The sequence below is a fragment of the Nansenia antarctica genome (assembly GCF_963989245.1).
Source record: "Nansenia antarctica genome assembly, chromosome: 1".
NCBI lineage: Eukaryota > Metazoa > Chordata > Actinopteri > Argentiniformes > Microstomatidae > Nansenia > Nansenia antarctica.
The window spans coordinates 35206870-35234255 of record NC_137674.1 but is presented as its reverse complement, the minus strand read 5'-3'; the positions used below and the strand labels follow the sequence as shown (position 1 = coordinate 35234255).

Below are 27386 nucleotides of genomic sequence, written 5' to 3'. Positions count from 1 at the left end.
TCACACGCGTGCCACAGGGCAAATAAATTAATAGCACAAACGCTCATAGCATGTACAGCCCTGTCCATGAGACGTTGTTTTCCAACATGTAACAGTAAAGCTAACATAAACATTACGACCCTAACAATATAACGTTAGCCAGTTGGCTAACAGCGTTAGCTAAAACTTACCCAGCTGATTCTTGCATGGCTCCCGTAAAATAAAATAAAAAAATAAAATAAAAAATCCCGTTTTTTTTTAATTTTACGATTAGTCGACACTAAAATTCCACGTCGACGAGTTTTTATAGTCGACGTCGTCGATTATGTCGACTAATCGTTGCAGCCCTAAACACACATTCACACACCAATGGCGGCAAGCTACCATGCAAGGCGCCGGCCCGCTCACTGGGAGCAATTTGGGGTTCAGTGTCTTGCCCAAGGACACTTCGACATGTGGCCAGCCGGGGCTCGAACCGCCGATCTGCCGACCTTGCGATCATTAGACGCCGGCTCTACCTCCTGCGCCACAGCCGCCACACAGCGCCCGCCTCTCTCTTTGAGTGAGAGGTCCTCTGTGGGCTCAGTCGGTAGAGCATGGGCACTAGTAACAACGCTTAGGGGGGGTTGTGGTGGTGGGTTCGAGTCCCTGCCGGGACCGTATATATACATGCACTGACTCACTGCAATGTTAAGTGGCTTTGGATGAAAGCAGCTTAGTCAGCTAGATGGCATCGGCCCATTACAGAGACACAGGCACAGGAGGAAGTGACAGAGCGCACGCTGTCCTCAGGAAACACAGGCGGAGGGGGGGGGGGGGGGGCAGGCAGGGGGGGGGCAGAGGGACAGGCGGGGGGTCCAGCAGAAGGGCATCTCATTTCCCTAATAAGGTATCCATCCCTCACTGAAGCCCACGGCTCTGCTCCCAGCATCAATAAACCTGGGGAGGGAGGGGGGGCGGGTGTGGGGGGGGTGGGATCTCCTCAGGACTGGCTGGCCCAGACAGGACAACCTCATTTACATTTCTGGCATTCAGCAGACGTCCTTCTTTTATCCAAAGCGACTTACGGCAAAATACATTTGTCTAAGTAAGTGAATCGTCTATCTACCAGTCATCATAGCAGGAGGAGGTAATCTATACTCGGGCCTGGCGCCCATTGGCAGTTGTAGGGGAGGGGGGGGGGCCTGGAGCCATTGGCAGTTGTAGGGGAGGGGGGGGGGGCCTGGAGCCATTGGCAGTCACCGTACCTCCATTTTGGACCCAAATGCACACCGCATGCTGAGAGAGAGAGACAGTAACACTGAGAGACAGAGCAGGTTTGTCTCTGAAGGAGGAGGTAAAACAGAACGTACACAGCGGTGAGCGAGGCCGCTGACCTCAGATAAACCTAGGCTGGTGTCTAACGCCCGCTAATTAGATTTGATTAGACTCAACTTTATTGTCATTGACAAGAGTACAAGTACAAAGACAATGAAACGCAGTTCTGCATCTAACCAGAATAAGTGCAGAGTGCAAAAGCCATAAATGTATGGACAGGACATGGTGGGACAGTATATTACAGTGAGTATAAGTACATGAATATAAAGTCAGTATACGTGCAATGAATATGAATATAAAAAGGCAATATATGTGCATGTATATCAATATGATATGTACAGTAAAGATATATAGATGTACAGTGTGATATGTACAGACAAGGGTGAAGATATACAGTTAAGATACAGTTAGGATGTCCAGTATGATTATGTACAGTTACGGTATGATATGTACAGTAAAGATATATGTACAGACAAGGGCGAAGATATGTACAGTTATGGTAGATGTGTACAGTTAAGGTAGATATGTACAGTTATGGTAGCTATGTACAGTTAAGGTAGCTATGTACAGTTAAGGTAGCTATGTTGTATACAGTTACGGTATCTATGTACAGTTAAGATAGATATGGACAGAACCAGGGCAATGTAAGCACCATGGAGTGAGAGGTAAGATGTTCCAGACACTAAAAGCTAAACTCGGCCCAGAACTCATTGACCGCATCTCATAGTCACACAGAGAACTTTCCGGTAACTTCAGGACGTGCCCAGCCATAGTATAACCGTTGGCGAGCCTCGAATCAATAACAATTCATCTTCTAACTCCTCCAAGTAATGAGTCTCTGGGAGTTCGAGCCAAAATCCTAAAAAGTAACGTACGTAAACTCGCTTTCCGCCTTCATGTGGTTGAGCAAGGAGCTGACAGACACTCTCTCGGTGTGTCACACAACCAGGCCGTGGTCACGGAGGAGCCAAGTTTACAATACCGATGTCACAACAGTACAGACCACAGAGATGGCCTGTCTCTCTCCTGGGCCGTGGTCAGAGAGGACAACACACAGGGCTTGTTACAGACACGGACGGCCTATATATGGAACTAACTAACTAACGGCAGAGGAGGCGCAGATAAAAGGGTTAGGTTATTCAATACATTTTCTTCTTCTTCCTCTTCCTTGTTTGCTCAAGAGGAAGACACCGAATAGGAGGAACACCCCCCCCCCCACGCTAGAGAAGGAGAACCACTAGAGAGAGAGGAACTTGCCTCACCTGGCAGAGAAGTGAAAATGAAACGTAGGACAGTGACAGTTGTTACCTACGGTTTACATTTTGGGGGGGTACGGTACAGAGGGGTAGTGGAGGGTACAGAGGGTTAGGGGGGGTACAGAGGGGTAGTGGGGGGTACAGAGGGGTAGTGGGGGGTACAGAGGTGTACAGAGGGGTACAGAGGGGTAGTGGGGGGTACAGAGGGGTAGTGGGGGGTACAGAGGGGTAGTGGGGGGTACAGAGGGGTAGTGGCGGTACAGAGGGGTAGTGGGGGGTACAGAGGGGTAGTGGGGGGTAAAGAGGGGTAGTGGGGGGTAAAGAGGGGTAGAGGGGGGTAGTGGGGGTATAGAGGGGTACAGAGGGGTAGAGGGGGGTACAGAGGGGTAGTGGGGGGTACAGAGGGGTAGTGAGAGGTACAGAGGGGTAGTGAGAGGTACAGAGGGGTAGTGGGGGGTACAGAGGGGTAAGTGAGGGGTACAGAGGGGTGCAGGGGGGTACAGAGGGGTACAGAGGGGTAGTGAGGGGTACCGAGGGGTACAGAGGGATAGAGGGGGGTACAGAGGGGTAGAGGGTGGTAGTGGGGGGTACAGAGGTGTACAGAGGGGTAGTGGGGGATAGTATATAGAAGAGTGGGGGTATAGTATATAGAAATGGGACGGGGACAAGATACAAGATGTTTATTTCCCACTCAGGTTATATAAGTACAATCGTGTGAGATACTTTCGTTTGGGGGTGGGGGGGGGGGCTCCATTGAGGGTGCATATAAGAAGACATTTAGAATATGATAACAAAATATAAGAGGCAAAAAAAATCAACTAAATGGCCGACAGTACAGGTCTCAGGTGATGTTTGTTCCGGGAACACGTCACCTCTGTACACAGTAAATATTAACTCCAGACAGCCACTAGGTGTGTGTGTGTGTGTGTGTGTGTGTGTGTGTGTGTGTGTTGGACCGACTGAGCCTTAACTTTTGACACTGATGTATTAAACATAAATAGGCCACCAGTGAACGTGGCTGACTAACAAGTAGCCAGCAGCTGACATCCTCCGAAAAAAGTTACTGGCTCGACAGTCTCCTAATCTAGGATACGCTTCCAGGAGGGCAAGAGACTGAACACACACACACACACACACACACACACAAACACACAGAGGCGCGCACGCCTGCACACACACGTGCACACACACACACACACACACACACACACAACCCCACCCCCCCAGTACACATCACACTCGGGCGGTCAGCCCAGCTTTCAGAGGGGGGGGTTAGAGGGTTATGATGAAGAGATTAATTTTTGGGGGGTGGATTTACATTGTTGCTAATCTGCCCTGGGTCACTCAGGTGGCTTTGTGAATCATCAGCCCCCCCCAGCAAAGGTGTCAATCCCTCTAACCCCTCCAACACTGTCAGCTGGGGGGGAAAAGTAATCACACACACACACACACACACACACACACACACACACACAGGGACAATCTACAATGACAAATAATTAAACACACACACACAAACACACACACACACACACACACACACACACACACACAGGGACAATCCAGACTGACAAGATAATCTAACACACACTTTAAATACTTTATTTATGTCCACATACAAAGTAAAATTCGAAAGGACATAAATAATAACAGTGCATTTTGACGTTATGGAAACAGTCAGTTACAGTAGTGCTGAGCCAGCAACCAGTTCTGCCACACACAGGATGTTATTCACACCAGACCAGTGGGTTGATCAATAAGCCGAGCGGGTGTCCACAGTGGTTCTCAGGTGTAAATACGCCGCTCCCGAAGAATATTCCATTCAAGAGGGAAATGAGACGGAGCCAGCTTCTCGGATCTCCCGATGAAACGTAGGTGTCAGCATGGCGGCTCCGGTCTGCCAAACTGCTCCGGTAAGCTCTCTCCTGGACTTGGAAGTCCGACCACTGTTGCTCGTTCAGGGGCTGCACCCAGTCAGAGAAGTCCTCTCGAGTCTCCCTGCCCAACAGGTGTTCTGGGGTTGGGTCGGAGGGACGCCATTGCTGGCGGTAGACTCTTCCACTTTGGAGTGCTTGTTTGAAGGCAACTTTGATTGTTGAAACCAGACACATTGTCCAAACTAATCGCCACAATATCATTCTGCACTTTACTGCATTTACGGCGGCAGTTACGACGGGTGTGCGCTTAGATGTTTAGAATGGTGCGCTCCGGCAGAGGAGCTACGTCCGCACACGTCCGCACGACGTCCACACACACACACACACACACACACACACACACACACACAGGGACAATCCACACAGACAAATAATATAACACACACACACACACACACACACACACTGGGTTATAATCTAACACACTAACACACACACACACACACACTGGGTTATAATCTAACACACACACACACACACACACACACACACAGGGATATAATAATAATGTCTATAGACACATACACAGGGATATAATCTAACACACACACACACACACACACACACACACACAGAAATCTGGGTAGGAATTGCCAATGCCTGACATTTCTCAAAAAAAGCTGTCAGCTAGGGGACAATCCACACTGACAAATAATCTAACACACACACACACGCACACGCACACACACACACACAGGGATCGGGGTAGGTAGGAACCGGTAATGGCCGACACCTCTAAAAAAACGTTTTTCTGTAAATTTCCGTAATCTTAGATCTTTGAACATGTGACCCTTCAACCACCCTTCAGCTCCACGCAGGATAATCCAGTTTGGGTAGAACGCACCAGGGCGCCAAGCCACCCTTGTTGATACCCAATACAGCTCTCTTTGTCCGCGGTCAGGCTGGGTTCACACACACACACACACAGGCCGGTCGACTGAGGAAATCCAATGCAATCCCTGCCCCACTTTAACGACACGTTATATAATCATTCTACTCTGCTGGAGACAGATACAGCCAAGAAACAAAAAAAATGCAGGGCCTGGGAAATACAGAGCTAGGTAGGTAGGGGGGGTGGGGGTGGGTTATGTATTCTTCTCTCTCCCTCGACCTCTGGAGAACGTTGCGCACATGCGCGCACACACACACACACACACACACACACACACACACACACACACACACACACACACAAACGAACAAACACACCTGAAGCCTGCGATTTTCTGACCCAGAATTCCAGTTGCTCAGGTTTCACAAAAAACCTGCGTTAGATAGAAACACCTGGGGCCACAGGCCACGCCCCCGATACACACACACACACACACAGACAGAGACACACACACACACACACACACACACACACACACACATGCTCTATTGATAGAATACTGAGGATTCATTCACAGTCTATAGTCACACAGAGACAGAGTCATTCACAGTCTATAGTCACACAGAGACAGAGTCATTCACAGTCTATAGTCACACAGAGACAAGTCATACACAGAGATAGGGATGTCCCGATCCCATTTTTTCACTACCGATACCGATACCTGGGCTTCAGGTATCCGCGATACCGATATCAATCCGATATTTGTATTTATTGTTTTACTCCTGAATAATAACAAATACTTCCCCAGTATATAGTCCACAACAACAGTTGGCTATTAAAGACTGCCAGCCTTTATTCAAGCAACAAAAACAGTACTCTGCAGTACTCAGTGACCAACTGGTTTAAAGTTAAAACAATTTAAACAGCAGCATTCAGCATTGTAGAAAAAAAAGAGTTACTGTCTGATTTCTAGTTTTAGTGCCTTCATGTTTTTATTCTATTTATCTTCTCTTACAAATGGCAAATCAATTATATCACCCTTTTTAAAAGTGTAGCCTAGTGACGCTGCTGGTGAGACCAGAAACCAGTCACAGACTCGAAGGGGTGTCAACAATATCTGCTTTTCGTTTTTTTCATAACAGGCAACTTCAAATTTTAAAGTACCACTCGATATAATATACAACAGTTTAACGATCACTAAATACTTGTAATCTGTGGGTTGGATTCACTGTTGCCAGAGGCTACCGGTAAGTGATACCTGGCTTGTAAACATTCTTTCGTTTTAGAACGAAACGTTAGCCACTAGCTGTTAGCAGCGTTTTTAGCAGTCACCATTCTTGAGCAAAACATTGATACAAACAAACATTCAAATACTCGTGTCGTCTTGAATTTTTTTCCGATTTCAATGTATGACGCATCATTTGAAAGCTTACCATCTGTAGTTTCAGACTATGTAAACAACCGAAAAAATACGTAAGCAAATGGTTTATGATTTCACCAGCTAGCATCATGACATTGTCAGACTCATTACACACAGGTAGCTACTAGCCAACTCTCATGCCCGTGACCACTGACTACTACTGTTGTCATCACGTGAGTGACACGCCGGATCGCGAGCCCCAGATCGCTGCCTATTTTTTTTCTGGTGCGATCTGCGATCCAGCATTCAGGACCGATATCGCGGCGATATGCGATATCAATATCGGATCGGGACATCCCTACACAGAGACAAGTCATTCACAGGGACAGTCATTCACAGTCTATCGACACAGAGACAGAGTCATTCACAGTCTGTAGACACACACAGAGAGAGTCATTCACAGTCTATAGACACACAGAGACAGAGTCATTCACAGTCTATAGTCCCACAGAGACAGAGTCATTCACGGTCTATAGTCCCACAGAGACAGAGTCATTCACAGTCTATAGTCACACAGAGAAAGAGTCATTCACAGTCTATAGACACACATAGACAGTCATTCACAGTCTAGTCACAGAGAGACCGAATCATTCAGTCTATGGCCACACAGAGACAGAGTCATTCACAGTCTATAGCCACACAGAGACAGAGTCACTCACAGTCTATAGTCACACAGTCATTCACAGTCTATAGACAGTAGACACACAGAGACATTCACAGTCTATAGTCACACACAGTCATTCAGTCTATAGTCATTCACAGGGACAGTCATTCACAGTCTATAGTCACACAGACACAGAGTCATTCACAGTCACACAGAGACAGAGTTGTTCACAGAGACAGTCATTCACAGAGTCATTCAGAGGAGAGAGGAGACCAACCAAGAGGCCCAGTTCACTGTGCATCAATGACAGCTTCAAAAGTCAAAGGGAGACATAGGATAGAAGGGTAGACAGCAGACCATGTCTTTAACAAGAGAGCTTCTGAAATGACCATGAGAAGGATCCACAATTATATATACCATTTAGCTGATGCTCTTATCCAAAGCGACTTACATTAGGCACAGTGAGTGCATGCATACATTTTTCAGTAGCCTATTATATGAAAAGCTTATTTGACAGGACATGGGAGAGCAAAGCATTAATGAGATCACGGTCACTCACGACCATGGTCTAAAAAAAAAATATATTTGACCTTCACTCACATAGCCTTCCTGTCCATCAATAATTGATAAACCCAATGCTGGAGCTGGAGATAGTAATATGTTTACCAAAACACAAAGCCAATCCTACCAGATCAGTCTACGGTGGACTCCATGAAAAAAACTGAGTCGTTCGAGTGAAGCAAACACAGTGGCACGCAGCCATTATAAGGCTCTCTTCCTTCTTACTGGTAGATGAAAATACATGTGATTCCTCTCGACTCCAACTAAGGCCTATACTAACCAATTGGCACCAGTTTTTAAGTGTGCAAGATCGTCAACCACAGGTTTATGGACATATGGTAAACAAGCAACAGGAGGGGGACAATAGGCCTAGGTTAAACACGGTTTAACAACATACAGTAGGCCTAGGTTAAACACGCTTCAACAACATACAGTAGGCCTAGGTTAAACACGGTTTAACAACATACAGTAGGGCTAGGTTAAACACGCTTTAACAACAGGTGTAGGGAAATAAGGAGCTACATATCATCACAGATCTGATCTGTAAACATCTGTTGTACACAGAAACAAGGGAAACATGGGTAAACTTCAAATGATTGTGATGATGTCACCTACCTGCACAGATCAGCGAAAGCCTGAAAATTCAACTTCTTCATCTTCTTCTCGCTGAGCCAGTAGCCCACTCTCCTGCCTTTCAAAAAGGTCTGCATGATCTTCCACCTTTAGAGCTTAATCTTGTTAATCCAGATGTGGCTGTAGACCTGTCAGACCTGGACTCAGATTTGGACTCAGGCGAAAACAGGAAACGTGTTGTTTTCTTCACACACAAACCTAGAACACGACCACCAGAAGAAAGGGAGGGAGAATGGCTTTAGATTAGATTAGATTCAACTTCATTGTCATCACAGAGTACAAGTACAATACAAAAAAATGCAGTTTATCTAGCCTATATATTATCTCATTTTTATTTTTTTATTACTATCCTTTTTCTGTATTTTTTATGCTATATGTAAAGCACTTTGAATTGGACCCCTGTTGTATGAAATGTGCTATACAAATAAACTTGCCTTGCCATTATTAGGCTATTTCCTAAATGTCTACAACACAGCAGCTAGTTTAACTGAAAGCCAAAGTAGTTGAACCGAAAATGTTGTAGATTAAATCACAGTTTATGGTATCAAACAACCAGCTGCTGTATAATAATGAATCAAGCATACAGATTAACTCACACAGCAACATCATAGTGGTAGTTAGTTGAAGGGTTTGCTGGCTAGATATTTACCCTAAACCTGATTTATTACACCTCTCTCACACTCCTGCATACTAGTAGTAGTGGACTTGACGCTGGCTGGCCAGATTTACAGAATATAACGAATATTATATAATATATACATTATATAGAAAATACATTATAGAATAAACGAGTTCCCAGTTAGCCAGAATAGCCAGCTAGCTATGGGATGCGCCATAAAACAGCTACCAGCTAAGCTACATGTAAGCTAACACTAACAGCCTTCACAATAACCAACCACATCATGTCAAAAACACTTTTACAGATACGCTCAAACACACAATGTTAATATAACATATGGCAATAGAAAGAGAAACGGACTGACTTGTACATACCAGTTAGCACATTATTTCCTCTTTGGGGGAAATCCGTTGTCCTCGATAGCCTCCTAGCTGTCCATCCTCCTGCTCTGGTTCCTGGTTTAACACACAGAGAGGAGATGACCAAGCCTCTCGTTACTGAGATTGTGTGTGTGTGTGTGTGTGTGTGTGTGTGTGTGTGTCCCTCTCTTTATCTGAGACAGGCTGTCTGAATGCACTGTACACACCCTCTGAGTGAGTCGTGCTGGTTAGCCTAGTAGCCCTGGTGCTGGCTGTGCACACCGCCTACCCTACCATGGCCTCGTAGACAGACACACTGCTGGGATGTGCTCGAGCTCTGCTGTCAGACCAGAGAACCACAGCAGAGCGCAGCAGGGTTGCCAGGTCTGGGTAACATTTCCAGCCTTAATGGCCCACTCAGAACCCGCCCATAAGGCCTGAAAACTAACACGCACACACACACACACACACACACACACACACACACACACACACGCACGCACACACACGCACGCACACACAAATGTTTTGCAACAACTGTTGCAGGTGCTTTACTTTGTTCTCTGCATTATAGAAGTGATTCATAATATAATATATATATATACACACACACACACACACACACACACACACACACACACGCACACACACAGTCACACACCCCTCTCACTCACTCACTCAGCAACAGCCTTCCTCGCTATTATCACTGGCTCATAGAGCGACCTCGTTTTCAAAGTAGCCCCAATTTGGCGTGAAAACCGCGGACATGGCAACCCTGCCAGCGAGGGGACTCATGTCAGCTTCAACGTCGACCTAGACGTCAGCACGTCAGCTTCGGCGTCGACGTAGAAACACTCTACTACCCTCTACCACTGCGCCACCTTCTGGTACAACACTGAACGTTCAAAGCCACAACACCGAATCGCCTCTAGTGAATAATTGTGATTTCTTTTTTCACACGTGAATAGTTATCAGCAGTAAGCCTACACTATCTAACAAAAAAATGAAAATGAAAGTCGTTTTCTAGTGATTGCTCTAATGACACGTTCTTTTCTTCAGCAGAGTTTAAAACTCTTAACATTTTTATAGGGGATAAAACATCACCTATTACATTGGTGCATTGATCTTCAGCAACCATTAGGCTGTTAATGCATCCTGTTGTTAGGCTAATGTGCAGGAGAGCTGTGTGATTATACTTAACCTAACAGCATCACTCTACTAATGCTCTAGCCTATAGTGTAGTCTATCTCACTTGAGTATCATTACCATTATCAGTGTCGGTATCAGTATCACTGGGTCTAATTGTTCTTACAAACATAAATCTTCATTACCAGACACTAGTGCAGCTTTTAGTAGGCCCAAGACACAATTGGAAATATTTACCAAAGGCTCTGTAGGGATTGCAAAAGGAGTGCCAGGCATAAAGGGAGGTTGTGATAGCCTAGGCTAAAACACACAGGGTTTCAGGTACATAAGAAGAGGAGGAACAGGAATAACTGGAGTAGAGAGAGACAATGAAGGCAGATGTGAACAGATGAGTTTTGAGGGCTGATTTGAAGGAGTCCAGGGTAGGGACATTGCGGATCACTGTGGGGAGAGAGTTCCAAAGGGTGGGTGCTGCCACACTGAAGGCTCTGTCCCCGAAGGTCCGTAGGTTGGTGTGGGGGGGTGGAAAGCAGACCCATGTCTTGTACTAAAGATAGAAAACCTGCATTCAGTTGAATGCAAAGGGGAAAAGGACAAAAATTAGGCTTATTATTGTGGCATATGAGCCAAACTATGAGCTCAGGCATACAGTATGCGCAGGAGGGAGTTATGCAGACGGAAGGAAAATTCCTTGTCCAGCAGCAAGTTATTATCATGGAGAAGTTTGTGTGTCAGATTTATACGTTGTAAAGGAACTGTCTCTCAACATGCTGTTAATCTACAACCTTCTCAACATGCTGTTAATCTAAAACCTTCTCAACATGCTGTTAATCTAAGTCAAGCCATGATACAGGGAGGGGGAGCGTGTCTATGTTCCCACAGCCCGATGGTCCCACACCCGATGGTCCCACACCCCGATGGTCCCACACCCCAATGGTCGCACATTTCTAAGTAATCTAACTAACCCTAACCCTAACTCTAACACTGACCCTAACCCTAACACTGACCCTAACCCTAACACTTACCCTATAAATAATAATTTGAATGAATGAATGGACTTTATTGTCATGTCATTGCTACAGTACAGGTACCAAACAACGAAATTTAGGAGGGGTGGCTCCCCTGGTGTTAGGAAAGGGAAGAAAAAAAAAAACTTTTAGAAAAAAAAATCACAAGAAGGTAAGGAGCTGGTTTACATAAATAAAGGCTATGTACACAATCCACTGTACTATACTGTACAGATAGTCAACTAGGGTTGTCATATTGCACAATAGTATTTTTTCACGTTATTTAAAGTGTCACAGTTTGCAGGCTTGAAATGTACATGTTTGTGCCTCAGCACTACACCTGATTTTTTCAGTCCAGCAGCTGCCATACAATCCGTCCAGACTGTCCAGGGCCCAGAACTTAGGTCTTTGCTGTGTTCAGGGCCTGGACGGCCCTGTGGTAGAAGCAGTTCTTCAGTCTGTTGGTCTTAGCGGCCAGGGTCCTGAACCTCCTTTTCGAGGGCAGCCTGGTAAAGTGTACGTGCCCAGGGTGGGTCGGGTCCCTGGAGATCTTTGAGGCCTTCCTGAGACAGCGTGTGTTGTACAGCTCTTCCAGAGAGGGGAGGGGGGCGCCGGTGATCTTCTGTGCTGTTCTCACTACTCTCTGTAGCGCATTTCTCTCCGCTGTTGTGCAGCTGGAGAACCAGTTGCAGATGCCGTAGGTGAGGATGCTCTCCACTGCGCCGCGGTAGAAGGCCACCAGTATCTCCTGCTTGTTGTGTTCCTTCCTGAGGCATCTCAGGGTGTATAGCCGCTGTTGTGCCCTCTTGATGGTGCCTTTTGTGTTGTCCTTCCAGGTCAGGTCATCCCGCATGTGATGTCCCAGGAATCGGAGGGTTGAGACTCTCTCCACGCTCTCTCCGTCGATGAGCAGGGGCTGGATCTCGGACTTTTTCCTCCTGAAGTCTACGATGAATTCCTGGGTCTTTGACTTGTTCAGCAGCAGGTTGTTAACCTTGCACAGCTTGCTCAGTTGCTCTACCTCATCCCTGTACGCCGCCTCGTCCCCCCCCGAGATACATCCCACCACGGTGGTGTCGTCTGCAAACTTTACGATGTAGTTGCTGGGGTGGACGGGGGTGAAGTCGTAGGTGTAGAGGTTGTAGAGGATGGGGCTTAGCACGCAGCCCTGGGGGGACCCAGTGCTGAGGCTGAGGGCTGTGGAGGTGTGGGGGCCCACCCGCACCCTCTGGGGGCGGTCGGTCAGGAAGTCCTTGATCCACGCACATATAGAGTGTGATAGACCCAGGTCTAGTAGTTTGGTCACTAGCCTGTCTGGAAGGATGGTGTTGAAGGCGGAGCTGAAGTCCACGAAGAGCAGTCTCGTGTAGCTGTTTCCCCTCTCCAGGTGGGATAGAGTGGCGTGGAGAGTCGTCGCGATGGCGTCCTCTGTGGACCTGTGGGCTCTGTAGGCGAACTGGTATGGATCCAGGTTGGGCGGGAGGCGTGTGAGTATGTGGGCCCGGACTAGTTTCTCGAAGCACTTCATGATGATTGGTGTGAGTGCCACCGGGCGGTAGTCGTTTAGGCAGCTCACCGTGCTTTTCTTTAGGCAGCTCACCGTGCTTTTACTATAGTTCTCTAGGTCCAGAATTGTCTATTAGGCTATGAATGTAGGTATTTCAGTTGTTGCACCTTACTTGGAAAGTGTTGACAGAGTGGATGTGGTGTGGGACTGCTATGAAGCAAACAACTTAAAGTCCCAGACAAGACAGAAGCGAGGAACAGGCACAAGAACAAGAGTGGATGGAAAAAACAAGATACCAACCAACTGGAAAGGCTTCCTGAGAGTGGACGAAAACAAAACAGAACTGTTTCACTTCCTGGCCAGGAACCTTGTGGAAATGTCAACGACCAAACAAGTTGTTTCCAGGTACGGACCCAATGCTCTGTCAACTCACCCACTACTAGACACACATCACACACATCACCACCACTGCATCCTCTTCTCTGCCCCCCTGCCCCTACCGCGCCACCCCATCAAACTCACCATCTCTTTCCGTAACATAAAATCTGTCAACCCACTCACTCTATCTCAGTCCATATCTTCTGCCCTCCCCACTGACTCCACTCCCACCAACCCGGAAGACTATGCCACCATGCTCAACTCCATTCTCTCTGACTCCCTTGACTCACTGGCCCCCTTGAAAACCATCACTGTCTCCTTCACCACCTCCTCCCCCTGGTACACCCCTGAACTACGCACCATGAAACAGACCGGCCGCCAACTAGAACGACTCCACAATAAAACCCACCTCACTGTCCATGCCGAAGCCTACAAGCAACATATCTCCTCCTACTGTGACGCACTCCAAGCTGCCAAATCTGCCTACTACTCCACCCTCATCAACACCACCAATCGAAACCCCCGCACCCTCTTCTCCACTGTCAAGACACTACTCCAACCCCCGGACAACAACACAACTTCCTCCCCTGATCTCTGCAACTCCTTTCTCCACGCCTTCAACAGCAAGATCGCCCACATCAACAGCTCACTGACTGCCTCCATCTCCAACTCCACCACCCCCGCCCCCCCTGCTGTCATCTTCCCCCCTCCTGATTACCCTCCCCCTACTCTCTCACTGCTTTCTCCGCTGTTGACTCCGCCCTCATCACTACTATCATCACCGCCTCCAAAACAACCACCTGCTCCCTCGACCCCCTCCCTACCACCCTGACCAAGGCCTGCCTCCCTGCCCTCATCCCCCCACCCCACCTCCGCAGACTCAGGTGCCCTCAACATCCTAGTTCTACTAGACCTGAGCGCAGCCTTCGACACAGTGTCCCACTCCATCCTCCTTCAAAGGCTGCGCCAACTGGGTGTTGAGGGCACCGCCCTGGACTGGCTCACCTCCTACCTCACCAACAGACAACAGTTCATCTCCCTCTCCGGTCACACCTCCTCCTCCTCCTCTGTCACACAGGGGTGGGTCCGGTTTTATTGAGGATGGATTTGGTGCCGATGAGGATGACTTCGGTCTTTTCACTGTTGAGTTTGAGGAAGTTGTGTGTGAGCCAGGTTTTTATTGCTGAAATGCAGTTTTCGATGTGACTGAGGGGTGGGTTCTGGGTGGAGTTTGTGGTGATGTAAATCTGGGTGTCATCGGCGTAGCAGTGGAAGTCCAGCTAGGTTGAATTGGCGGGCCATAGTAGCCATCTCCCCCATCCCTGCCACCCCCGCCCCCCCCCTGGACACGCATACAACCTCCCCTACCCATCTCCCCTTACCCTGCCACCCCCCTGATATGCATACAGCCTCCCCTACCCCTAACCACCTCCCCAGTCCCTACCACCCCCCCCTCCCCGTTCGCTGACTCTCTGTTCCATGTTACTTGTTGTTTTTGTGTTTTCCGTATCTCCCATATTGTCAGCGTCTTTGAGCCTCGGAAAAGCGCTATATAAATTTAATGAATTATTATTATTATTATCATCTTTCCCCTTGCACACATGAGGAGGCAGATACAAGGATGCTACTCCATGTGGCGGATGCTACAAGAAAGGGGTATAGAAAGATCATCCTGCAAACTGTGGACACAGTGTTGTGGTCCTAGCCATTGCACACGTGTCTGAGCTGGACATTGAGGAGCTGTGGGTGGCGTTTGGGACTAGTAAGAACTTCAGGTACATACCCATCCATGATATCAAATCAAAGGCTCTTCCTGTGTTCCATGTTTTTACTAGCTGTGACAGTGTGTGCATTTGCAACCAGGGGCAAGAAGGCAGCATGGGATACCTGGAATGCCTATGACATGGCAACAGAGGCCTTCATGGCTCTGTCACAGGCTCCAAACAGAATACCGGAGGAAGTTATGTCTACTGTGGAGTGCTTCACAATTCTTCTCAATTTGCCTACAGAGCTAACAGGTCCACGGAGGATGCCATCGCCACAACTCTCCACTCTACCCTGTCCCACCTGGAGAGAGGGGGGAAGGCTACGCACGGCTGCTCTTCGTGGACTTCAGCTCGGCATTTAACACCATCCTACCCGACAGATTGGTGCCCAAACTCCTATACCTCGGACTAGACCACCTCCTCTGCCGGTGGTCCAAGGACTTCCTGTCTGACCGCCCCCAGAGGGTCAGGATAGGCCCCCACACCTCCACAGCCATCAGCCTCAGCACCGGATCCCCCCAGGGCTGCGTGCTGAGTCCCCTATTCTATTCCATCTACACCCACGACTTCATCGCCGTCCACCCCAGCAACGCCATCATCAAGTTTGCTGACGACACCACCGTGGTGGGCTGCATCTCCGAAGGTGACGAGGCCGCGTACCGCAACGAGGTGGAGCAGCTGTCAGTCCTGTGTAAAACCAACAACCTGCAGCTGAACAAGCTAAAGACCCAGGAGATGATTGTGGACTACAGGAGGAAGAATACCGTCATACAGCCCCTGTACATCGATGGTCTCAGTCTTCAGATTCCTGGGCGTCCACCTGGAGGATGACCTGACTTGGAGAACCAACACCACGGCGATCGTCAAGAAGGCACAGCAGAGACTCTACTTCCTGAGAATACTCAGAAACTACCACCTCAGACAAGACCTGCTTGTGTCCTTCTACCGCTGCTCCGTGGAAAGCATCCTCACGTACTGCATCTGCGTGTGGTTCCTCAGCTGCACAGCCACAGAGAGGAAAGCGCTCCAGAGGGTCGTCAACTCGGCCCAGAAGATCATCGGATGCCCTCTCCCCTCCCTGGAGGAACTGTACAACTCCCGATGTCTCAACAAGGCAGTCAAAATCCTCAAGGACCCACACCACCCTGGCTACAAACACTTCATACGGCTGCGCTCAGGCAGGCGCTTCAGTATCATGCCTCATGTCTATTTATGTCTCATTCTTGTTTTTTATTATCTTAGGACTGTTTGATTGTTAGAACCTAGGGCTTGCATTTAAATTGTGTTGCACCTGTTACAATGACAATAAAGATCATTCATTCATTCACTCTATAATCGCACCAGCAGCCAACTCAACATCGATGAAGCCCGTCTTGAGTTATTCACCAAGAAAGGAAGGGGAAAAGAGTAGTGTACCAAGGACGACATGGTTGGGGACAAGCTCTTGTGGTTGCACCTAAGATGCCATCACCAACAGACTGGGGTTGGATGGATCCAAGTGACTGGAAACCTTTGTGGTCAACTCTTCCACAGGCAAGCCAGTCCATCCTTGAACTTTTGAGTTGTGGCTGCAAGAAAGGCTCCTGGGGGCATTGCAAGTGCAGAAAAGCCTCCTTAAAGTGCACTGCTCTGTGTCAGTGTGGAGGAGACTGTGGAGACAGTGAAGAATAGGTGTCAGGGTAGTGTGTGGTGGCACTTTTGTTTTTTATTAAACTTCCTTAAACTTGTTCCCTTGTCCCAATGTATCTGCTTCGGTGATCCCTGGCACATTATGAGGTCTGAGGTCACCACTTAACTATTCACCAGAACACATTATGATGTTGTAAATGGTATCATTGTAATCCTTGACCTTCAAAAAATAGGGGTAGACAACATCTGTTCTGTGTTATCATGTTTGGTTTAGGAGATATGAAGCAAAATACACAATTCGGCTATGGCGGAAAGGAAGATGGCCGCCACGGCCACTAGGATGAGTTTTTTCGAGGGCTCCACGTCTGAAAATGTTCAGGACAACAAACTGTACAAGTGTACCAAGTTTCGTGCTTTTATGAAAAAGTGAACGATTACCCTAACATTTTGCACATATTACCCCCACTATTTTGACTATTGTAACAGTCTCCTTTCTGGTCTTCAGAAGAAAGCTATTGGCCAGCTGCAATTAGTCCAAAAATGCAGCAGCGAGAGTTTTAACCAAAACAAGCAGACAACAAGCTCATAATAACTCCTATTTTAGAAACTCTACACTGGCTTCCTGTTAAATTCAGAATAGATTTCAAGATCCTTCTGCTTGTTTATAAAGTTCTCACTGGCACAGCACCAGAATATCTGAAAGACCTTTTGCTAGCATATCAGCCCAATAGAGCTCTCAGGTCTTCTGACGCTGATTTTCTCAGACTGTGTGCCACATGTACAAAAGAAGAGGTTTGGTGAGGCTGCATTCTCATTTTATGCACCCAGATTGTGGAATGCACTGCCAGTTTACAAGGGATGCAACCTCAGCAAATACAAGTCAAGACTAAAAACCCATCTTTTTAATATAGCATTTAAGTTACAAAATAATTAAATTAAGAGTATATAATGATTAAAGCACTTTGAGCTGCAACGTTTGCAGGAAAAGCGCTATACAAATAAAGTTATTATTATTATTATTATTATTATTATTAATAATAATAATAATAATAATAATATTATTATGATTTACGCTCAATGCTTTAACAGAGGCTCTCTGTGTCATATGGGCACTGACTATGGGGTCATATAGTTGTGAAATGTGACCATAGTGACGTATTAATATAATAGCTATATAATATATATTTTTTCACACTTTGCATCTGCACCCCAAAACTAAAGTGGTGAGGTGACGTCATAATGGGGTGCGTTGCGTAGCTTCGGCGACGTCGTAGAAATAGAAACAGAAACATTCTATCAGGTCCAACAAGGATCAGGTCCGACTGACGTTGCTTGGTGTCTCCAGCCAGCGAGTCTCCAGCCAATATTCTCTCCCTCACATCTGCAAGCAGAGAAAGATAATTAAACATCTTTGCTGCTCCACTGTGTCAGCCTGCTAGGTAGGTAAGTAGCCTGTTAGCTAACAAGTCGTCATTCTCACTTTTTTTTTTTTTACTACCATGAAATACCGGAGACGCAACTATATCATATCCAAAGTCAGTGCTTTGGGGGTTATCTAGTAGTAAGTGTGTCGCTGAGCTACTCTGCTCGCTTGCATGTTCTGACCCAGTGATAGTCAGCTAGCCGGTTTAGCGGCTACATAAAACACAACAATTGCAGCGATCAGCTATATAATATAATACAACATGAACTGTTTAAGCATTGCGAGGGCGGGGTGGCTGGTTTGCATTAAGTCCTACTGGTCAGATGTAGCGTTGAGCGATCATGTGTTTGGTGTTGATATTCATTCATCTTTACTTCCGCCTTCGTCCACGTGGTCCGGGGTTAGTGAGCGTACCGTGTTGTGTTGTTGTTCCCAGGATGCCAGGGGATAAGAGAGGTGAAGTGTCCTTACAAGACGACATGATTGAGAACGAGGATGCCATGCGCGATGCCATGTCAGTGTTGGCTGGATGTGATCCTGACAACTGCTCTTATCCCCAGGTAGAGATGGTCCTGCTGTACACACACGCACGCACGCGCGCGCACACACACGCACGCACGCGCACACACACACACACACACACACACACACACACACACACACACACACACACACACACACACACACACACACACACCGGTGTAGTACGCCTACTATAGCTGTATCCCATACCTCAAGTCTACAGTTTTTTTTTTTTTTTACAGAAGACCTAAAGCTTATGTTGTTAATCATTTGCCTTAGTAGACGATCTGCAAGATGCACAATGAGGCAGCAACCTTGCAGGAGATGTCCAACTTCCTTTGTCTTGTTCTTGCATTGCCATGCAGGGGTACGTGAAGAGGCAGGCTGTGTTTGCCTGCAACACTTGCACTCCTAGAGGGGCAGAACCTGCTGGGCTTTGCCTTGCCTGCACCAACAAATGCCATGATGACCACGACATCTTTGAGCTCTATACCAAAAGGTAGATGCATGCAGAGTGAATAATAACTTAATATTAACTTTTATTTGTATAGCACCTTTCCTGCAAGTGTTGCAGCTCAAAGTGCTTTATGAATGAGTGAATACATTTCAATACAAAACCACAATGAATACTAGCATAATGTCATCATTTGCACATTGTGTATTCAAACCTGTGTATTGTGTCCCGTTTAGGAATTTCCGCTGTGATTGTGGAAACAGGAAGTTTGGAGAGTTCAGGTGCACACTGTTTCCTGTAAGTCTGCTACCTACCGTCAAATGCTGCTTACTGAAGCATTGCTTATCAGAATTATTTACCTTTTAATACTATTATTATTATTATTATATCCTTTTGTCTTCACAGGACAAAGACGATAAAAATGTAAAAAACAAATACGATCATAACTTTCACGGCTGCTATTGCTCTTGTGACCGTCCATACCCAGACACAGATGACCAGGTAAGGCTGTTGTTTCTCTGTCACTGTCATCTTAACATCTTGAGTACGACAGACCGTTTAGTTTCAGACTGAAATATGAGCTTTGTGTTGTTGAAGCGTCTAAAGCTTGATTATTTCCCTGCCAGGTCAACGAGGAGATGATCCAGTGCATCCTCTGTGAGGACTGGTTCCACGGCAGGGTAGGTGATACGGCAACACACCCGGGAACACCTTGATAGATAGACAGACAGACAGACAGGCAGACAGACAGACATAGTTTATTAGCCACACGACCAAAGCCGGTGGAATTTGTTCTCTGTACAGCATATTATTCTCTGCAGCACACAAATGACAAAAACAAAGAAGTGCACAATAGACATCAGACAAAAAAGACAACAGACAATCATGGTACCGTATGCTTGTTGGTCATGTCAGTGAGGGCGGGGCTGACAGTAATTATGCCTAAAAAAACAAGAACATCGAGCCAGGTGTCATTTGAGACCGCTGGTTTACATTTCATACAGATCCAAGACCTCTAATCTATCTCTGATATGTTGAAGGATAAATGTATATAAGTCCAGTACTAAAACCAGGATGGTTACCCTCTCCTTTCTGTGCCTGTTCCCCTGTGGCCTCTCTATGACTATGAGTGCTTGAATACTACTGCTACGTAATAACACTTTTATCTATATCTTTTTACTCATTGTCTTATTATGTTGTTAAATGTTTATCTAGTTATTTTCTATATATGTATCTATTCTTGCCATTTAAATGTTTCTGTTTTATGTATTATTTTTCTTTTTATGCTATATATTTAATCAAATCAAATTGTATTTGTATAGCGCATTTCCCGCAAAATGTGACCCAATAAGATGGACATTTAAGAGGCGAGATTGAATAAGTAGGTTTTGAGGTCTCGCTTAAATGTTTCTAGAGATGTAAAGCACTTTGAATTGCCCCTGTTGTATGAAATGTGCTATAGAAATAAACCTGCCTTTCCTTTCTGTGCCTGCTCCCCTGTGGCGTCTCTGACAGCACCTGGGCTGTGAGGTGGTGGAGAGCGAGGAGATGCAGGAGATGGTGTGTGAGGCCTGCATGAACAAAGCCCCCTTCCTCTGGACCTACGCGGACCATTTCGCCACAGCACCTCCTACTGTGATCAAAGTCGGCCCCTGTGAGGAGGAGGAGATGAAGAGGCAGGCTGACAGGAAGAAGGGGGAGCTGGAGGAGAAGAGGAGGCGTGAGCCTTGTAAGAACGGAGGTGAAGGATCCTCCACCAGCCCTCCTGGCTGTCAAACGCAGGACAAGGTAAAGAGAGCCGCCTCCTGTGATTTTAATGAATAAAACGCATACCAAAAAAAATGAAATGTCAAAAGCTCACCACAAAAAGGAATAATGTCACGTCCGTCATCCCCAATGTGTGATCTTATATCGATATTAAAAGGCTGTATGGAAGTATGTCTTCTCCAGTTAACAGTTAACACTACAACTGACAGCTCAGTTCGTTAATGGACGTTTTGACGAGGGTGGTCGTTTCTCGTGCACGTCACACGACTGCCAGCAGATGGCGCTGTAGGGTAATGTGTGCAGTGGGCTGCAGACAGTGGACTCTCCTGTTCCTGTCATTCTGCCCGCTCCTCTGGGTCATTAGTGGAGAGATAATCCCTGGGACACAGACTCCACTGCTCAGGGGACCAGCTTGGCCAAGCATCACAGCACAGATGACTGTAAACCAGGCTGATTTCATCACCCTCACATCCTGTCAGATCCTATTTGAGGGAGGGAGGGAGGGAGGGAGGGAGGGAGAGAAGGAGAGGGAGAAGGGGGGAGAGAGAGAGAGAGAGAGAGAGAGAGAGAGACTTGCATAGATAAAGGCGTTTGGATCACAGGATTTAGTCTCTTTCCTCCCCCTCCCTCCTCCTCCCCTGTAACCCTTTATTTAAACACATTCCCTCTTCCAGCTTTCAGCAGAATTATCCAAATGTTTACATGTCGTTCTCCTCCTCCCCTGTCTTCTGCTCAGCAGCCAGGCCTGAACGGGAGGAGCGCTGCTGGCAAACGTTCTCACCAGGAAATGACGACCAGTCCCTCCAAGTGGCAGACCAGAGCTGTGAACTGCAGGCTGAAGGAGCTTCAGGCCCAGGCCCTGGAGAGGACCCGGGAGGGGGCTGTGTTCTGGCCCGAACACTGGCGTGCCAAGCTCTGCACCTGCACCGCCTGCAAGGTGCGTCAAAGCGACTTACAATCGATACATTTGACTAAGCAAGTAAATCATCAATTCACAATTCGTAGCAGGAAGAGTAATCTTGCTCAGACCAGGGGCCATTGGCAGTCGTCGTGATAGAAGAAGAAATAAATAGACACTGGAGAAACAGTACAACGGGGGAAGTAGAAATCTTAGGAGATACAGTATAGGGGGAAGCAGGTGTCTCAGGAGACAATGCTGGGGGGTAGTAGATGTCTCAAATCTCTCTTGAGATATTGTGTGTTTCCACGAGAGGTTTTAATGCATAGTATGGGGAGCTATCATGCTATTGGTTAACTAATTGATATGGTCCCTTCTTCCCAGACCCAAAAGATTGCCTTGCCTGGATGACATTGACTTGTAGTAGTGTTGTCTTGCTGCACCGTTAAAGACAGGTGAAGGTGATCAGTTGTTTACGTCATCTGTAGGTAGAATTAGAATGAATTTAGAATTTGCCATTTTAGCAGACGCTTTTAATCCAAAGCAATTTACAATGAGAGATTACAGGGACATTGCCCCTGGAGTAACTGAGGACTAAGTGACTTACTCAAGGACACACTAGTGGTGGTGTTCCCAGGTCTTAGTCAAGGGCACACTAGTGGTGGTGTTCCCAGGTCTTACTCAAGGGCACACTAGTGGTGGTGTTCCCAGGTCTTACTCAAGGACACACTAGTGGTGGTGTTCCCAGGTCTTACTCAAGGGCACATTAGTGGTGGTGTTCCCAGATGGGATTTGAACTCATAACCTTCAGATCACCAGTCCAACTCACTATCCACTAGACCACCACTACTCACTAGCATACCACCTACCTGTCTGTCTGTCTCCCTGTCCAGAGGATCTACGTCGGGGCCGGGGTTCAGTTCCTGATGGACCAGTCGGACACGCTGGCGGCCTATGAGGTCAGAGGGAGGGAGGAGTCACTACTGGGGGGGGAGGAGCCACTGGGGGGGGCGGACCCTCTGATGTCCTGCCTGAGCACCCTGGACCACGCTCAGCAGCTGGAGATCATCTACGGTGAGGAGGGGGGCCGGAGTCTCTGAGGGAGGGGGGGTGGGTGGAGGTGGTGTCTCTGAGGGAGTCGGGGGAGGGGGTGAGGATGGGGACTGGTCCTCTCTCTGAGGGGGTGGAGGGGGTTAAGTTGGGGGAGGGGGTGGGGAAAGCTGTACTGTATGCACAGAACAAACCGGTGACTATCATTCGTCATCCTGAAATATAATTCTAGATTTGTTTGTTTGTCAGTAAGCTGAATGTAATACTGTGGCTTTCTAACAATGATTCATGAGAGGCAGTATTAGATTATGGTTAGATTAGATTCAGCTGTATTGTCATTGACAGAGTACAAGTTCCTAAGACAACGAAACGTAGTAACGTTGGAGTGGAAACAGACCATAATGCTTTGTGTTCCTCCGTCCAGGCTACAATGACATGAAGACAGAACTGACAGAGTTCCTGAAGCAGTTTGCTGAGGAAGGGAGGGTGAGTGTTTTTGTGTTTATAGAGAAGAGGGGGCAGAGAGAATGTGACTGCAGCTGGTGAAAGGGGGAACAAAGTCGGCAACTGACCGAATGTTCTGACAGATGGGATGACAGATGGGATGACAGATGACAGTTGGGATGGCAGTTGGGATGACAGATGGCAGTTGGGATGACAGATGACAGTTGGGATGAGTGTCAACAGCCATTTTCTTGGGCCAGAATTTAGAATTTGCCATCTAGCACTTTCAATCCAAAGCGATTTACAACTATGAATTACAGGGACATTCCCCCTGGAGTAACTGAGGGCTAAGTGCCTCACTCAAGGGCACACTAGTGGTGGTGTTTTAGGCGGGATTTGAACTCATAACCACCTTCAGATCACCACCAGTCCAACTCACTATCCCCTAGACCACCACTACCCAGACCTACCTAGATCAATGGCTGGCAAAAGACAAACAAGCACCGACTGCTGCCTTCCAAGTTGTTCTTATCGACCCTCCCCCATCGACCCGTCTCTCTCTCTCCCCCATCGACCCACCTCTCTCTCTCCCCCGTCTCCCTGCAGGTAGTCACCCCAGAGGCCATACACCAGTTCTTTGCGGAGCTCCAGTCAAGGAAGAGGCGAAGGCCGAACTCAGACCAATAGCACAACTGACGTTACAGCGTCCTTCAGTTGCTGCGGTCCCACCTGTGTGTGTTCCGCTGTAGGTTGAGAAAACAACAAGCCACAAAGGACCGCTGCTATTTAAGCCAAACAGTTCAAACACCACTCCTTTTTCTTTCCTTATTCTTCTTTTAAATAAAAGTGCAGTTATTAAAAGGTTATTCATGAACTTGAAAGGTTGAGTTAAAAGTCATGTGAGAGAGGTGGGTGTGGAGAGAGAGAGAGAGAGAGAGAGAGATTCTGGTCATCCAGTACAAGCCGTTGGCTAACTGCTTTAACATGTTGTAATTTCACAATGCCCGTATACTGTGACAGATGAGGACACACTGCCATTTATAGTTCCACAAATCATCATTGTTTGGTTTAAACTGTCTTAGATCAAAGATTGTCTGTTTCCATGTTCTTCTTTTACATTGTTATGCTAACAGAAACCACCTGATGTTCTGCCTTGTTACTGCAATGTTGACCATAGCAGAGTTTTGCACATGTGTGTATGAAGGAATACCACTGATTGTTGCTTGTTTTTTCTATATTGCTTAAAATTTAACTCTTACACATCTACACTGAACTGTTGTCTTTATATCGCTACATGCTGAAAGATGATCTTAACATACCTGAAGAACCACTTAGATCCTTATATCCAGGGGGGTATTCCATCAATGTTGCTTAAGGACAATCCAGGTTTATTTTGATAAATCTCCCAAAGATTTATCAAAATAAGCCTAGATTTATATATATATATATTGAATATATAACCTATATCGAAGTCAACGACATAAGACAGGTCAGTTAAATCGAAGCAGTTTATTTTGAAGATGCCCAAGTTAATCACTGTTATGCACCTTTTTTGAGGTAACAGTAGAAAAATAGAACCAGTGAAACTAAAAACAACAACTTAGTTACGGAATCTACAAAAGTGTTTGTATAGATCAGACAAGTACACAAAGTACCTGTTCAATGATAAAGTATCTCAACAAATAAAACCAACCACACTTTTTTTTTTCTTCCAGAGGCTTCAATTTCAAAGGTACCTTGAAAAAAATACTATGTACACAAAGAAGAACTAGAACTAGCTACATGAGTTTTTTTTTACGGAGAACTATTTCGCTGCAGGCTGGTTGCGCTGGTAGAAAAGGCTTGCATAGGACATCAAAGTCACTTCTCCAATAAAAGGCCAGCCTGCGGCAGGGGAAGGCACTCTCTTCTCTACAGCTAGGAGCAAAAGGAGTTGTTTTTTATTGAATGAGAACACTGTCCTGGAAAACAAACCGTCTAACCAACATGTTCGAGGAATCTGAAACTTTGAGCATTTTTTCCCAATGAAGCAAACTGGATGGAAACATGATGATTCTCTGCCCAGCAAACTTCATTTTTTTTGTTTTTACCACAAAGCTGAGAGAATATCAACTGCAGACCCTTTAACATGTTCCTATGCTACTTTTCTAAGTCAGGGATTTTTAAAGTCAACAAAAATAACGTATAAAAACCTACACAATCGTGGTATTCCACACCAACTACAATGTTGAACAATCACCCAAAAACACATGAAAAAAAAAAAAAAAGTGACAATCTTTATGATGTACATCGCATTCTCATTGCATCGCATTCTCAAGGTGAAGTTTTAACGATGATGACGACCACACAGACAAGCGTTACAGCACAGCCACTTAGGTGTGTTGGCAAGGACTTCTTTTTGTTTTTGTAGTACAGCATATTAAAGTGTGATGGCTGTCAAATGTTTTATTTACAGGCATTAATACGCGTGTGATGTCTGAGGGGAACAATGTAAATGGCTGAGGTCACACTGGATCAATCAAGTTGTTCTGGATCAATTTTGTTCTAAATGTATTTGTTCCTATTCCCCCCACTCCACCCCCTTCATCTACCCCCCCCACAAGGATTGTCTCCGCAGAGTGCCATGTCCCATCATGCATCATGGTGTCTCAGAGGAGAGCGTGGTGTGGCTGACACTGCAGGCTCTGGGACGTGCACGTTGGTGTGTGTGTGTGTGTGTGTAGCTAGCTACCGCCCCTGTAGCCCTGCCAGTACACAACACCACCTCTGACAGCAGCCTAGGCCCTGCAGGTCCACGACCAGCCAGAAGAGGGCGTGATGGAGGTCAAGCAATTATGGCAAAATGTATCATTTCACATAGCAGGATCTGTGAATGGTGTGTGACTCTCAGGGGGGGGGAGGGGGGCAGGGGTGTGGAGGCAGGGGGGGAGTCAAACAATGAAGAGAAATACTGACCACCCCACACATCTCTCATGGTTACTGACTACTCAAGAAAGTTGATTAAGGCTTTCGATCTTTTAATGCCGTTAATTGAAAGAATGAAGCAGCTTCAAGCATGTGACCCCCCCCCCCCCCCTGGGTGACCCCCCCCCCCCCCCATCCTGCTGCTTCCTGCTGCACCCCCCTGCTTCCTGCCGCCAGTCAGGTTAATCATCTCTGAGCCAAGCGTTGATATGTAAATACACACCTGATTAAAGATGGATACCGAGGGTACAGTACTGAGATTGTTTAAACAGTTACCTGGGAGTACGAAACCACACACACACGAACACAGACGTGTATATATACACAGACACACACACAGACACGCACAAACACCTGCTCAGCTGAAATACAAACACCAGCTCTCAATCACACGCACACACACCACAACAACAGTTGCCATGGCGCCCATATCTTTCTCTACTGTACCTCAATCATGAACCTGTGCCCTCTCGCCCCTCCCCCACCTCCCCAGTAACCAGGGCTCACACGTTGGTAACAACACAGACCCGGGGCCTGTAGAGGCTCTGCAGACAGAGGCAGTGCAGCTAAAGCTGCTGGACCCGGAACAATTACCCAGAAGACAACAGCAGCAGCGTTGTCCTCAGGGCACACTGCCAACCTCCACAGACCTACTTCCTGTCTGACCTACTTCCTGCCTCGCTACGCCCCCCCCCTCCCAGCCCCTCGGCCTGCGTTACTCATCTCTGCAGGACAGGACAGTCTTGGGGAGGAGGAGGGGGGGAGAGGGAGGAGGAAGAGGGAGGAGAGGGGAGAGGGAGGAGACGGAGAAGGAGGAGGAAGAGGGAGGAGGAGGAAGAAGAGAGAGGGGAGGGAGGAGGAGAAGGAAGAGGAGGGGGAGGAAGAGGAGAGGGAGGAAGAGGGAGGAGGGGAGG

At 47.0% G+C, this 27386-nt stretch overlaps 2 protein-coding genes across 2 annotated transcripts in view; one reads left to right on the top strand and one right to left on the bottom strand.

The window, feature by feature from the left end:
• itpk1b (inositol-tetrakisphosphate 1-kinase b) overlaps window positions 1–9666 on the bottom strand; it is a 68131-nt gene extending 58465 nt beyond the window's left edge. Inside the window, exons 1-2 of the mRNA XM_080534576.1 lie at window positions 9533–9666; window positions 8522–8737 (exon numbers count right to left, since the gene is read on the bottom strand). Of these exons, the coding sequence (XP_080390702.1) occupies window positions 8522–8616 (95 nt within the window). The 5' untranslated portion in view covers window positions 8617–8737; window positions 9533–9666. The remainder of the gene's footprint in view (window positions 1–8521; window positions 8738–9532) is intronic.
• Window positions 9667–15156: 5490 nt separating this feature from the next.
• Window positions 15157–24195, top strand: LOC308176050 (putative E3 ubiquitin-protein ligase UBR7; the record flags this gene model as incomplete). Its single annotated transcript, XM_080550645.1, has 13 exons — window positions 15157–15211; window positions 15815–16012; window positions 16119–16410; window positions 18810–18933; window positions 19261–19394; window positions 19586–19646; window positions 19755–19850; window positions 19976–20029; window positions 20865–21137; window positions 21856–22053; window positions 22908–23088; window positions 23489–23550; window positions 24115–24195. 13 exons carry the CDS (start codon window positions 15157–15159, stop codon window positions 24193–24195), a joined length of 1809 nt encoding a protein of 602 aa, XP_080406771.1.
• Window positions 24196–27386: the final 3191 nt, after the last annotated feature.